Source organism: Alternaria arbusti (assembly GCF_024043155.1).
Source record: "Alternaria arbusti strain BMP 1465 chromosome Unknown scaffold_9, whole genome shotgun sequence".
In the NCBI taxonomy this organism is placed as follows: Eukaryota; Fungi; Ascomycota; class Dothideomycetes; order Pleosporales; family Pleosporaceae; genus Alternaria; species Alternaria arbusti.
Window position 1 is genome coordinate 664114 of NW_026249949.1, and position 13781 is coordinate 677894.

The following is a 13781-nucleotide window of genomic DNA, read 5'->3' on the forward strand; positions in this document are numbered from 1 at the left end:
GGCTTGGACGCGAATCGGACGTTGAAAGTACGTATTACGGCGACAATGCTATCCAGGAACGAAAAGTGAAATGTGTGAGAATGCGCAATTTGCGCAAACAGTATACGGGGCCATTCTGTTCTTATTGTACTGCTGCTGATGCTGAGGTCTGCAGTGTTTCATTCGCGCCTCAGGTCTCCAGGACGCTAGCCGGAGTGCTTCAAGCTGCGAGTGAGGGGCTGAGTAAGCGACTTCCCTCGCCGTGCGCATCTGTCCACACCAACCCTAAACCCACAATACAACCACCACCATGGAGTTCAACAACAAATCACCCATCGTGTATGGCGGCCTATGCGACTCTTTCTGTGGTGATAACGCGATGCTGAAGTCTCCTTGTGCCAAAGCACGCACAGGTGGGGAAGTATCACCGCCGTGCGCCGACGCGCTTCATCTCCTGATCACCAGATACCAGCCCCGGGGCTTCCATTTAACCGACCATGGTTATTGATCGTGCTCTCCTTCTAGAGATATGGTGGCAGTTCATACTGGTAGGGAGAAGGCGATTCCCGAATTGGACCTGCTGCGCCAGGAAAGCGATCTTGCGAGATCGTGATCGCCCTTCCAGCTACATGAGCAAGCAACATGGACCTCGAAGAATGGTTCCACACGTTGCTAGCATTTAAGCATCGGCTACGGCAGCTGAAGCCTCTTCAAATGACTACGCACCGATATTTTGGGGGTCTAACAGGAAGCTAGGGTAGCAATAGGCTTGGAAGATCTCACGAAATGCATGAGCTACCTTCCAACGCATCCGGCGCACCTCCCCAAATCTTTCCAACTCATGGCAGCAACGGGCGATGTTGCAACTTCCTGTGTTCGTTATGACGACACGTAAACATACTTTCTACCGCTCATAAACTGCACCTCCCATCCCGACTCTCTTCTTCTTCTCCAACCCCTTCTCCAGTGTTTTCTACTGTTACTGCTGACTGCATCATCTCTCATACCGAACCCTTTCAACACAATGCTCGGACAAGCCTTCTTCGTCCTGGCACTCGCGGCTCTGGCTCAGGCCGGAGCTATCGTCACCAACCATTGCCCATACACGGTCTACATCTGGTCTGTACCCCAGTGGCTCAGCAGCTCACTCACCGAAAACGTCCCTCTCAAGCCTAATGGTCAGTACCGAGAACCATGGCACTTTGGGTCCCCCCTCAATCCTGGTGTTGCCATCAAGATCTCCGACAAGTTCGAAGGCATCAACAGGGGCGCCAACGAGATCGACTTCGCCTACACGATCGACCTGAACAACCTCTACGATATCTGGATCAACCTGGACCCGGTTCGAGGTAACCCATTCCATGACAAACTCGCACTGCACAGCTGTCACCGAACCTTTTACGGCTCCGCGCAGGTAAACTCGCATCCGTGCACCCCTAAAGACAACATTGAGCTTGTCCTATGCGATACGTCCGATCGCAAAACTGTATTGAAAGATTCCAAGTCTCTTGCCGATATCAAGTCGTGCTACGACTACCAATATTTTGGCCTTACAACACACGGTGCAGACAGCGTTGAAGGTCACACGGGCGACCTTCCAAATCATGTGGCAGAGGATACCGAATCCGACTCCGGATCTGACACGGACGGTTCCGAATCGCGGGAGCTCCATACCATGAAGTTCACGTATACCATGGGCATGACCGCTGAGTTCTCCGATGAACCGACCCCCGGTTTCATACCGGCGCCGTCCACATCGTCAGTGATTCTTCCGCCCAGGCCAGCGAGTACCGTATCAGGACCAGCAATTCCGCACAGGCCAGAACCATCGGACACCACCTCCACCACGTCGCGCGGGGGCTTTTTCACACCACCTGCGCCTGCACCTCGCGAAACAGACTGCCCAGATTGCAAGAAGCCACGAAAACCTATAGACAGTCCATGCCTAGCCAGGGTCTATTACCCGGCAAGACGTCGCGTCCCTGCAGCTCGCAACACTCCAGACGATGTTGAGCCAACACGCGTACCAACCCCACATCACTCAGTAAACCCAACACTGTGCAACATCGTCCGGAGGTATCACACTGGAGTCGACGATTGCGATGAATCGGCACTAGAGTCATATGCTCGTGCCATATACCCCACAGTCTGCGACCCCGTGAATGCTTCACTCCTGATGGGCTTCCCATGCAAGGAGGTTATGGAGGAGATGAAGAAAGTCTATCCAGCCATCGATGCCCCGGTGATTTCCTCATGCGAATGCGAACCGGACTGCGAATTCTGCGGACACTTCAACGGCACTTGCTACTGCGCAGGCGCTATCGTGGCGCCGATGCACGCTGGCATCGAACCTCTCCCGACGGATTTCGAATCTTTCCCCTTCACTCCTGAGGATCAAAGGATCTGCCTGTATTCTTTGTGCGACCCAGAGATCCCTGGAGTCAGCTGCAATGACGCAGCCGACCTGCTTCACGCCATTCTAACGCTCAACAACGAGAGTTACGAAGAATGGGTCTCCGAGGTCCGGCCTCATACCTGCGATGCTTACTCTGTTTTCAAGATGGCTACAGGTCAGCTGGCAATCTGCATTGCTGATCTTTGTGCGCACCACCCAGAATCGTGCGACAACATCCAGGCTCTTCTCACTTCAGGTACCAAGGCTAAGTTGGGCTTGGACGTCTTCTTCATCAAGCACCGCGCTGTCTGCGACCAGGTCCTCGATGAGAGTACCTGAAGCTCGGACACGACTAGCGACATGGTGGACTGGGGAGCTTGAGCGTTATTATCGTTGTTATCGTTGGTTGTCTTTTTGCTTTCACCTCATGCCCTTAGCCTTCGCATAGCTTACCGTTTGTACTTTTATTCGCCTTTCAACGCCGATTATTCTTCTCAATGCGATCACTTGGCTTTCAACATGCTCACGTTCACTGTCGAATGATGAGGTTGTATCACTTGCAGTTGGCGAATGACCCTACGTGTTTCATGTCAAGACATGTATTTTCTAAGGAAAAGCCTTGCGCAAGCACAAAGTCGGCCTCTGACCTTGGTGAGAGAGCGAGAATGAGCTACTCTAGGCTACTACACTAACCACCAGACCCCATCTCCATCCCTCGTGCCTCTTGGCTTGACCTAGGCAGCCTCGCCCTCTCCTTGTCCTTCTCCGTCCTCGCCATCGCCACCGTCACGCTCCGGCTCCTTATCCATATACTCCGTGACACGAGCGATAAACTCCGCCTCCGACCCATTCTTCATGTCGATCAGCTTCTGGTAGTCCTCGCACAGTTGCTCGTGTCGCCCAGCCTCAGTCTCAAGCTCTGCATTGTTCGCTTTGATCGCCGCATCCAGGACTTCGATGCGCTCCATGTCTAGATTCGGTGCAAGCCTGGCTTCGGTGAGCTGCTCTTGAAGAGCCGCATATTCCTCCTCCAACTTGGCGACGAGGGCTTTCTTCTTCTCGATGCGCTTCTCTGCTCGCTTGCAGGACTTCTCGTAGTAGGCTAGACGCTCGGCCATGGTGGCGTCGCTGGCGGGAGTAGTGTTGTTGTTGTTGTTGGACATTATTGGTATTGTGTTGTTGAGATTGGTGGTTGTTGTAAGTTGTTCTTGTGTGATGGATGATGTTATCGGATGAAGACTCACTCATACACAGGAAGTACTTCGTTTATATCCCGAATCTCTCCGGTTTGTCTATTGTCTACGTTTGCAACTACAAGAAAGAACACTCCCAACTCCAACAACGCCTACCGAGACATGTTTGCAAAGACAAAAAACCACAAGAAACCACGAGAACACCCCGAATGAAAGACAACAACGAAACCCAGTCAGTCAGTCTACCAGCGAGTGTTTGTAAAGAAAGAAGAACCACGCAAACTCCAATCAAATCCTCAAAGCAGTTCTATCCCAAACTCCGTAGTCCAGAAACTACCGGAACCATCGCCGATGCAATGCCACGCCGATCTAGAGACGTCGCGTACCATTAGAGGCCTGTCGGAGAACCGTGAACAGAAACAAGATCATCAGGAGACGTACCAAGCATGCCGGAGCCAAGACCATGACGAGAACGGCCAAGACATCCATTCCATGAACAGGCTCCTGGCGAGGATGAATGGGCTGCGGCTGCGGCTCCTCGTGGATACCTCCAGGGCAGGTAGGTTCAGGAACGGGTGGCTCAGGCTCAGGTACGGTAGGCGCAGCCTCAGCTTGTTCCAGATGAGCTGCCAAGACTTGTTCAATCATCTTCAAGACCCCCTCCACTGTCAAGTTCTCGTCTCCTCCCTCTACCTCCGGCGTCACGACACCATTCGCAACGGCAGCAGCTCGCTCTGCAAGGTACTCAGCACGGTGCTCACGCAACCAGTGCACCAGTGCAATAACATTGGGGTATTCAACTTGACTGGGCCAGTTGGTGTGCAGCGGTTGGAGGATATCGTGGACGGTTGCGCGGTCATCGATGGTGAGAGCGAAGAACCAGGCGTCGAATTTATGGGGGGAGGGTGGGGAGTCCGTTTGGGCATCCCGGAAGAACGAGTTGAGTTTTGCGAGGAGGTCGCCGCGGGAGTGGGACGGGGTAGCGCTGAGTGTGACGCGTGGGTAGGACATATTTGGTGAGATGATCGGGGTGGTTGTTGGTGGTTTGATGATAAGAAGGGTTGGAATGCTGTTGTGATGGTGTTGTGAGATGGAAGTGAAGATGTGATGCTGTGTTGATGTCCACTCCATCATGAACTCTCTCATCCTCTTATATCCCCCTCCCATGGCCCAAACTTCCTCGCATACCCTCCTCCGTCACGTTCCAGCGTCACTCACTCCAGTCCACACATGCTCATCATCTGACCAAACCACAAAGTCTCAACAAAGTCTCATTAAATGATCTACGCATCCTCTTTCACCCACTTCCACAAAGCGCACCAAGCGCCGAACACTGAGCAATGTCTTAAGCCCATGTCTTCTATTGCTTTGACCCAAAAATGCCAACCTTCATCTTCATAGGTGTCTTGGGTGTCAACGGCCCCCGCTCTGTCTCAGCGCCATGTTCCACATACATGCTCTTCTCGTCCGGTGGGTATGCGCTCTCTGCGTCTCTCGCGCATTGCCCAGCGCCCACTTCAATCTTGACATGGCCGTCTTGGTCACCTCGTAAATTGACGATGAGGGACCCGTTGCCGCCGTCGGGGTCGCTCAATAGCCAAATGTGCTTCATCCTCCTCCCTTCTCTTCGCTCCATGATGTCGTCGGCTGCAGCTGCAATGTCGCCTCCGCCTCTCGAGGCAGCGACGATGAGATCACGTGGATCAAGATAGTTGAAGCGGCCAAGCGCAGACCACGCTGCTGTGCGCACTGCCTCAAACACAACCGCAAGAATGATGACGAGGTTGAGCGTGAAGATAGCGTAGATGTAACTCGGTTGACCAAACTGCAGCGCATAGACGTAGACCTTGGCTGGTTGCTGAGTGAACATGCGCCCGACCATTAGTTGCGCAGAGGCATACGCAACCAACATGTCATCAGCCATAGCAACCATGCTATTCGTGAGACCCGCCAGTGTTGCTTCCTCTTCAGTAAATGTCCGGTTATTGAACGTCTCTGACATCTTGTATGCCGCGATACTGGAGTTGAACGCTTCACCTAGAAGCGAAACATACAAGTTCGTCATATCGTTAGACATGAGCTCGAACTGCCGCACAACCGTGCGCGTAACGTTTCGCTGAGGATTGAAATCGGGCATGGTGCGCACGGGCTTGACGGTGATGTTGAGATTACCGACGTCGACGGTGACGTTGAAAAGTGTGGGTGTAAAGTCGAATTCGCATTGCGTGGTGTTGAGGAAGGAATAGGCTGGACCAGCAGCAATGGCGAGGTAGCGGCGGGGTGAGCGGTCGCTGTACGCTACGCCCATCGCTACGATGGCTTTTCCGTCGTGGCCGATGTAGTTTGAGTATTCCGGGCCTTCTTCGCTGTCGGGTAGGTTACCGGAAGCCGCATAGATCCATTCGTTGACTGGTCCGGAAAGAGTGAAGTTGGAAGTTGCGTTGTATGTGCAGGTGACATTTGCCAGATAGCCCTCCTCTTGGTAGATGTATCCCGCAACCTGGCTGTTCGACCTGATCCCTTGGTCCATGAGTCCGATAGATGCTCCGACCCCATATGAACGGCCTCGGTAGCTGAATTGCGTGTTGTCGAGTTTGCGATGGATATGGGGCCCTCCACCCAAAGAAGACGCCTGAGCCGCTGATGCCAGAAGCTGACTGCTCTGTTGCTGGCCAACCGAATACGTGAAGAAGCCCTTTTGCGTGCGCAGCGACGGTCCAGAACTGCCAATCATCATCGGGTACTCTTTGATCATCGACACGTCTTCGTAGCTTGGGATCAAAAGCATGCCGCTATCCACCGTCCGCGATACCGACGGTGTCATCGAACCAGCCCAGAGCGCCGCCGGCACAAGACTGAGAAGAACGACAAAGACAGAAGGAAAGAAGAACCGTAGAGGCAAGTCCCAATCCACGCGCATGATGCTCATATCCACCCAAGTACGCAACACATCCAGGGAAACGCTGACCTTGTTGAGCCGCAATCGAAGCGCATAGTTGATAAGCTTGCAGATAACCGCGAGATGCAAAAGTCCAAAGAAGGCGGCAAGAAGCTGCACGACCAACGCAGCGGAACCTGGGAACCTATTCGCAAGAGTGAAGAGTTGACCGGTAACCCTGCATTCGTTGATCTGCGCCAGCAAAAGGACCGTCGAAAGCGTCGTCGTAAAGGAAAGTCCGTAGAAAGTATTATACCGTCCCCAATGGCTATACCGCACCGTCCTGCCATCGTCTCCCGTATCCCTCCGATCCCCCGGTAAGAAGGTGAATTGCCGAACCATTACAAAAGATTAAAAAAAAACGAGCGAAAAAGGGACCGGCCAGCGGTTACGAAAAGAACGAAAAACCTTCAAGGTGGATGAAGAACGAGCGACGAGATGCAAAAAAGCGAAAGGAATCCTCATGTTGGCCATCTTAGACGGTGGTTGAGTGTTTGGCATTGGCATGCCAGGCTACCCGTGTTACCAGGCAAGTGTTGACAGTTGTTGTATCAGGTGCGGCGAGATTTCATGCCTGAGACGAAGGATCCACTGTGATCGTGGCTGCATGCGGTAAGTCTTCACATAACTCTGATGATGTGCATGATCTTATACAAGGACGAGATATCGTTATTGTGCAGATATTCAGCTGAAGGACGACGGGTTCTCCTTGTTGCGCTCTTGTGTTGCTCTTGTCGGGTTGGCAGGTAATGCGTGTTACTCGAAGGAGGAGCGCAGCATGAATATAGGGCTTAAAGCATTGTGCAGTTTCGTATGCACTGAACGGTATAGGACTTCTGCTAACTCAGCATCGGACGTTGGTTGCCGAAGGTACCTGGGTATCGTAGTTAGAGAGTCCCAGGTACCTAGGTCTAGGAGCCGCAAGGTGTTGCGCCATTGAAACCCGGTGAACGGTTCATCTGACGCATCGCAAGAAAATTGGAGCACGTCGCTGACTGACCAATAAGCTGGAACGCGTGAGCTCGAGTATAACGAGAAGGATGAAGAGTATCGTGCATAACACATAACGCGACCGCGTCGCACACTGAGACCCACCCGATCACGACCGTCGATGACATCACCACCTACAATCTCCAGTTTCCACCTCCAGCTCCCAACACGCAATCGCATGCGCATCAAAAACGCGTCAACGCCATCCACCCAACCCACCAACTCACCATCCCAAATTCCAACAAATACCAACCATCACAACTCCCCTCCTTCCTCCTCGGTTGGACGAACCAACTAACCACACCCAAACACCCTACCGCCAAGCCACCCACCTGAAACCCCCCACCATACCCAAACCAGGCTTAGCGCATATCTCCTGCCACTCAGAACCCGTTTGATCTACGCGGGCCCCCTAAGCTCTTTGACTCCTGCATATCGTATATTGCCATCTTTGCCGTGCCATCCATCGCTATCTGGCATTTTGTGGATTTACACCAAGAGCAACAAGGGATAGCTTAGATAGGAGAGAAGATGCCGAGGTAAAATATTTCTGCAGGCCTGGTTACGGGTTACGGGTTAGATGTGGGACATGCGCATGGCGTATTCCCAGGTTTACTGATGCTGATGCCGGTGGGGTTATTTGGACTCGGATCCGAACATGACGAGGGTGCATGAAGGTTGTGAGGCAGCCTTCCTGCTTGACCGGCGCGACTCAGCCGTCCTCAAACTCATTGTTCAGGTGGAGATATATTGGCTGCGGAGGCTCTGTAGCAGGTATACACGTGTGTTGTTCGTTAGGACTGTCATGTGTGGTCGGCAAGGTGGTCAGCCTATTGTGGCTGCGCATGCGGCCCGCAGAAAGTGTCGTACAAGGCAGAACGACTGGATACCATCGCGAGTTGGCGAGTATGCGTTTTACTGAGGTCTCGCATGGCGTTGTGGCTGTACTGTCGAGTTGTGTAGGAGTAGTGACCGGTGTATTTCACGCTGTGTATGTATGTGGATACAAGATTTTATGCCAGGCTGAGTGTTGTGCTGTACCCTGTATGCAGTCCTGCTTGCTCATCTTCCGCATCGCGCGAATTACCGCACAGTGATTAGATCGCCCTGTGTGGGTGCGGCATGAGAAACATCATCCGATGCGAGAAATATTGGACAAAGTCGCGTATTGATGAATCGCGTCAAGAAAGAGCGTGCGCCACCAAAACCATGGACCTATCTGTAAGTGAAATCCGTTCCGCACTAGCTAGATAAGATACCCGTCCCACACACTAGCGCGCATGTCAGACCCCAATTTACGGAAATTGCGAACCGCGAAGGGATACACGGGAGGGAGAGTCATTCAATCACACTGACAGAGGAGAACGCCCGTTGCCAAGAATACACTTTCCGAGACGGAGACGGAAACAATACGACGGAAGAATTGTGTTTTGAACAAAATGTTTCATTTTTCCTTTTTCCCATTACTCGCCGAGTATCTGACAAGTCAGAGGACCCGCGGTATATAGTTATTTGTGGGCTGTGAGAAAGCTATAAAAGAGCTAAACTACTATGAGGCGGTCGCGCCGAGAATCGCAATATAGATGCGATTCAAGATTCCGATTTGATGATGATATCCCAACGCCGGTACAATGCTGTGCTATGCAAATGCTGAGATTGTGTTATAACGCCGGCCAATGCAAGAAGAGATGACGAGATGGGCGAAGAGATGTCCATCCAGTGAGCAGCTTTTCATCAGATCATGTCATTGGGGAACAATAAGGAAAGTCGTTAGGCTGTTGAAGCGAGGGTGGTGGGGTAGCGAATAGCATTAATAGGTAGTCTGGCGGCCGGCGTAGGCGCCGGTCTGGCCGAACATCCTGCTGAAGATGCCGCCCGCAGAGGTCTTAACCTTCTTCGAGGGCTGGGTGTCGTACAGCGGGAGTGCGTGTTGCTGCTTGGGGACGTACGAGTGAGGGCCATTGATGTATACAACGTTGGCGCCCTGGTCTGCGTCGTAGCGCTGGAGGATCGCTTCTGAAGGCTCGTCGTGAAGACTGACGGGTGATTCGGAAGAGGTGGAGACCGAGGAGCTTCGGGTGGGTGGTGATAGAGATGGGGTGCGCGATGGTGCGCGGGAGGATGAGATGTAGCGTGGTCCCCTCTGACGAGGTGCGTATGAAGACAGTGAGGATTGCGACGCATATGGGTGAACTGAGCGCGAGAGATTCTCGGCGGTCAGCTGGTATTGTTGGCGGGCAAGCTCCTTCTCCTTCTCTGCGAGCCTGGCCTTCTCCGCCTGGCGGGATTGCCAGACACGGATGGGCGCTAGGAAAGGCTCGAGGTGGTAGTGGAGGTCCTCGGTGCTGATGCGGAGATCCCAGTCAAGGAGGAACAGAAGCTGCTTCTCCATGAGGTTGACCTCGGTGAGGGAGAAGCCAAAGTTCTCGTAGCCGCGAACAGCGCTGTACCTGGCCCAGTGCTTGTTCTTGGGCGAGGAGTCGTTGAGGTTCTTAGCCGCAAGGATGAGGGAGGCGAGGAAGATGCGGTGGACGGTGCATCGCATGCCCTTGGCAACGGGAGGAAGGCGCGACCGTAACCTGCTGAGGTAGACGAGCGAAGTCATGAGGGTGGCAGTCTGGACATGTGACCTCTCGACGATGGATGTGATGAACTCCTCTACTGATGGCAGGGCAGGCTCGCGGATGTTGGAGGCAGCATGCTGAGGAGGCGACGCTGGTGGTGTGGGAGGGAGGTTCTTGTTGATGGAGGGTTCGCAGCGAATGACTTGTGTGGCCTTCTGTGCAAGGTACGAGATCATGTCATGTGACACTGGGAGCTGGATGAAGTGGTCCAGGGCAGCCGCGTTCTCGGCAACGAGGTTTGGTGAGTAAGGCATGATGTTGATGGAGTAGTAGTCCCGAAGGCGATGTGAAGTCTTAAGTGAATGTCGAACTGTATGTGGTTGCCGTGTATGCCCTGTAGTGAGGCGTAGTCGGAATTCCGGTCTGAACGATGGTAAGCGGGAGTCCGAGGCTGCGTGGCTGACGACGAGGTTGAGTCGGCAGAATAGGCAAGGCAAGAATTATTAAGGTGAAGGTGAAGAGTCCGAGTCCAGTCGGAAGGTGCAAAGCGATTGAAATTTTACGGGAGATGGCGCTGCCAGTCTGGGAAGTCGGAGGGAAAGTCGGTGGTGGAGCGCGAATCACTGCCGGAGTGTGGAGAATGGCACCTGCACCGCTAGGATGACAGGAGGAAAGAAGGGAGGATGGAGAAGTGAAGCCGGTGACTGACTGTGAGGAAGAAGTATCGACGGCAGGCGGCGTGATACTTATTTCGCAGGCCCCTTGAGCGGGTAGCGATGCGTTTCCAAGTCGAGGGTCGGATCCTTTGGGGTGGTGGTTCGGCGGCTGCGTGTGGGATCCAATGGATGGAGCTCACGCACAGGAAACAGCTACGTAGCGCGCCACGCCGGACTCAGGCCAGCGGCTGTTTGGCCCGTTTGGGGTGCCTGGAAGATTGCGAGTGGTGAGGTGCAGGACCCCAGGAATAGGCTGTTTCAAGTCCAAGCCAATGGTTTGCACGCAGCGCAGGGCCCTCTAGGCGTGCGAAATTGACAGCCAATAGAGCCGTGATGCGAATCGCGTTTCGAAGGCGGTCGAGTATGTTTTAGATGGATGCAGGTTGGAGTCGAGGTGTTGGAGTGGAGTGCGCGAAATACTGGGTTGGTACAGACACGACGTTTGCTGCACTGCAGGCCTCGAGTTTGCGGCAGCAGCGACCGCTATGTACTGCGACAATCACGGTGCTTGTGGAAGGCTGGCCGGAACTAGAGGGTCTGCTGGCCTCGTAGCTGGGTCACGTTGCCGGGTTGGGAGACAGATATTGAGGCGGTGAGTCGGGTTAGGTGGAGCCAGAGCACTACGGTTGATGAATAGCATGCGACCACGCAGTAGCAGCACACCTGCTCCCATATATCTCCCGAGCGGAATGCCAGCAGACGGTGACGAATTTGTGGGCGGAATGCACTACAACCCAGCCTCTTCGAGCCCAGCTTACTCTTGGTTGGCCTCTTGGGCAGAAAAGCATTTTGCCTCACGAACACGCGTTGCATGCGTGTAATTCGGCCGTAGCCGTGGGAGAGGCTCGCAGCATGGAGTAGAGTGTGGCTCAGCCGCCACTACACTGCTGCATTGCCGTGCCATCGTATACCATCCCTCTTGCCTCGACGGCATACCACGGCATGCACCACGGCATAGTTTTTCAAGGTGACTACTCCCTGCCATCTGTCAGTCGCATGACAGCGTGTCTATCGCAACTCCACTCGGCCAGACGGTGGACGGAGCTCGGATTTCTCCACCACGATCCATGGATCGCCGTCATGCGCAGGGATCTAGTCTGCGCCCATTGGGCAGCGCGCGCTGCAAACAAGTCATCTTTGTTTCAACACACCTGTTTCCATCCCAGATGCTACCAGCCTCTTTGGGCGACGACGGATGACAGCGAGCACGACCAACGCCATGTTCGTCTTCTGCTGCCCTGCTCCAGCGCACACGCGGTTTTCGAGCATGCCCGCCGGCCGGGACTGGCACTCATGCCACCCGGACTGGACCTTCATGCAACTAAAGCGTACCAATCAATGTCGCGGCCTCGCAGTTTCGAGACCACCTCAACAGCCGCTGCACCGCCTCGCGCACCTCGCCAATCACGCTTCCACCGCCGTCGTCGCCAGTTCTAGAAGGTCGCAGCCAGCTAAGACAAGTCGCTGCACGTCGACTACTGGATAGCACCGCTTCCTCCACCACCTGCCTATGTCAGGTCCTCCGTCTAAGCGATCCGCGACGTGGTCATGTAACCCCTCGCGCTGAACCTCATCAATCTCGAATCTGTATCCCTGCATCCCACGCGCCTCGAAAAGGTTACCTAGCCGAAGCGCCAGATGAGGCTCTGTACTAGTCGCCCAATTCCCCGCGGCTGCTATATCGAGGCCGGGTTCGTGCGAGCCGCCCACGTAGAAGCGCTTGTGTCACCCCAATCCCAAAAATGGCAGCATCGGAGCTTGTCGCAGCCGTTGGAAGATGTCCCGGTATGCGGTTTGCTTGCGCAATTTGCTTGTGTAAGGCTGGCGGGAGATCTGCTTGTTACTGTTTGAGGGCTGGCGGTTGCGAGCGTTGCGACGGCCCGGGCTGGCTGTCCCTCAGCGCTTCGCAGTTTCAGCATGTAGCTGTTGTCGCTGGGCCACAAGAAGACAGGCGGCCCCCAAAAGAACGTCATTGGATTTGATCTTTACACGACTGATCTTGCCGCAGATATGAGTCTTCCTTCTCGTCGTCTCGTCTCGTCTCGTCGCGTCGTCTTCTTTGCCTCAATGTCGGACCCCGCAGTGCCGACATCAAACCCGGGCGACGTCTCATAGACTGTCGGCGATAGCTCAACACGTATTGAGAGGCGACCGCTTCGTGATGAAGGCTTGGCGACGCGCATCCGATGGCTCATGGCTCGTAGCGATGGCGAGAACACGAAGCCCACCGGCTAGCACCGCTGCTCACGATGCAATAGAGGCGCAGTCCACCAACATCCGCCGACATCCACCAACACACCTCACAATACATGCAAACATCATCTGACCCTCCACGCCACGCACCGACATGCCCCTTCCGCGGACCCTCACCCATCGCGGCACCCCGCACATGCAGTGGTATTGTCTCTGCAGTCTGTCCTCAAAAACATGTGACGTGTCACCACGTATGATATCACGGTCCACCCCATCCACTTCGTCCGCTTCGGAGTTGCATCTCGAACTCGGCTCAGGCTGTATTGCGCTACGCTTAATTCGCTTTTTTGAAGAAGCGGCGTAGCTCAGTCTGGCACGTGGCATTTATGACGCTGTTTCGAAGACGTGGTGGATATTGCTTTTGACGGTTTCGTAAGGTGGGTGGACGTGAGACTGTGACTGTGCGTAGGATATGACGTGCGTGGATGAGACTTAGAAGTAACTGCCGGGAGAAGCAAGTCATGAGGGGAGAGTTCTTGGTTTTTCGGAAGAATGAAGATAAGATAGGTTGGAGGAAGCATCGACGTGGACGGGTGTGGTTTTGGTTTTATAGGTATATCGGCTCAATGCTACAAATGACAACCTGCCATGGAACTTCTCGACCGGCAATCGCATCGCAAAATAGTGATTGTACTTTGACAATCTATGAAGCCATCCCGCCAGAGGACGGCAGACGAGACATGCGCGATGCCCATAGTCTTTTCAGTTCACGCAGAACATCTCAGACATGAAGGTCTCTCTTGTCTTTTTTTG

The 13781-nt window shown here is 54.0% G+C and overlaps 4 protein-coding genes across 4 annotated transcripts; 1 reads left to right on the top strand and 3 right to left on the bottom strand.

The window, feature by feature from the left end:
- Positions 1–1003: 1003 nt before the first annotated feature.
- J4E86_007141 (uncharacterized protein) lies at positions 1004–2713 on the top strand (the record flags this gene model as incomplete). The annotated part of the gene is made up of 2 exons (XM_051447663.1): positions 1004–1737; positions 1933–2713. The coding sequence occupies 2 exons, from the start codon at positions 1004–1006 to the stop codon at positions 2711–2713; spliced, it is 1515 nt and encodes a 504-aa protein (XP_051301261.1).
- Positions 2714–3108: 395 nt separating this feature from the next.
- On the bottom strand, positions 3109–4578 carry J4E86_007142 (uncharacterized protein; the record flags this gene model as incomplete). The annotated part of the gene is made up of 2 exons (XM_051447664.1): positions 3109–3581; positions 3954–4578. The coding sequence occupies 2 exons, from the start codon at positions 4576–4578 to the stop codon at positions 3109–3111; spliced, it is 1098 nt and encodes a 365-aa protein (XP_051301262.1).
- A 349-nt stretch (positions 4579–4927) lies between these two features.
- J4E86_007143 (uncharacterized protein) lies at positions 4928–6847 on the bottom strand (the record flags this gene model as incomplete). The annotated part of the gene is made up of 1 exon (XM_051447665.1): positions 4928–6847. One exon carries the CDS (start codon positions 6845–6847, stop codon positions 4928–4930), a length of 1920 nt encoding a protein of 639 aa, XP_051301263.1.
- A 2458-nt stretch (positions 6848–9305) lies between these two features.
- Positions 9306–10373, bottom strand: J4E86_007144 (uncharacterized protein; the record flags this gene model as incomplete). The annotated part of the gene is made up of 1 exon (XM_051447666.1): positions 9306–10373. One exon carries the CDS (start codon positions 10371–10373, stop codon positions 9306–9308), a length of 1068 nt encoding a protein of 355 aa, XP_051301264.1.
- Between the last annotated feature and the right edge of the window lie 3408 nt (positions 10374–13781).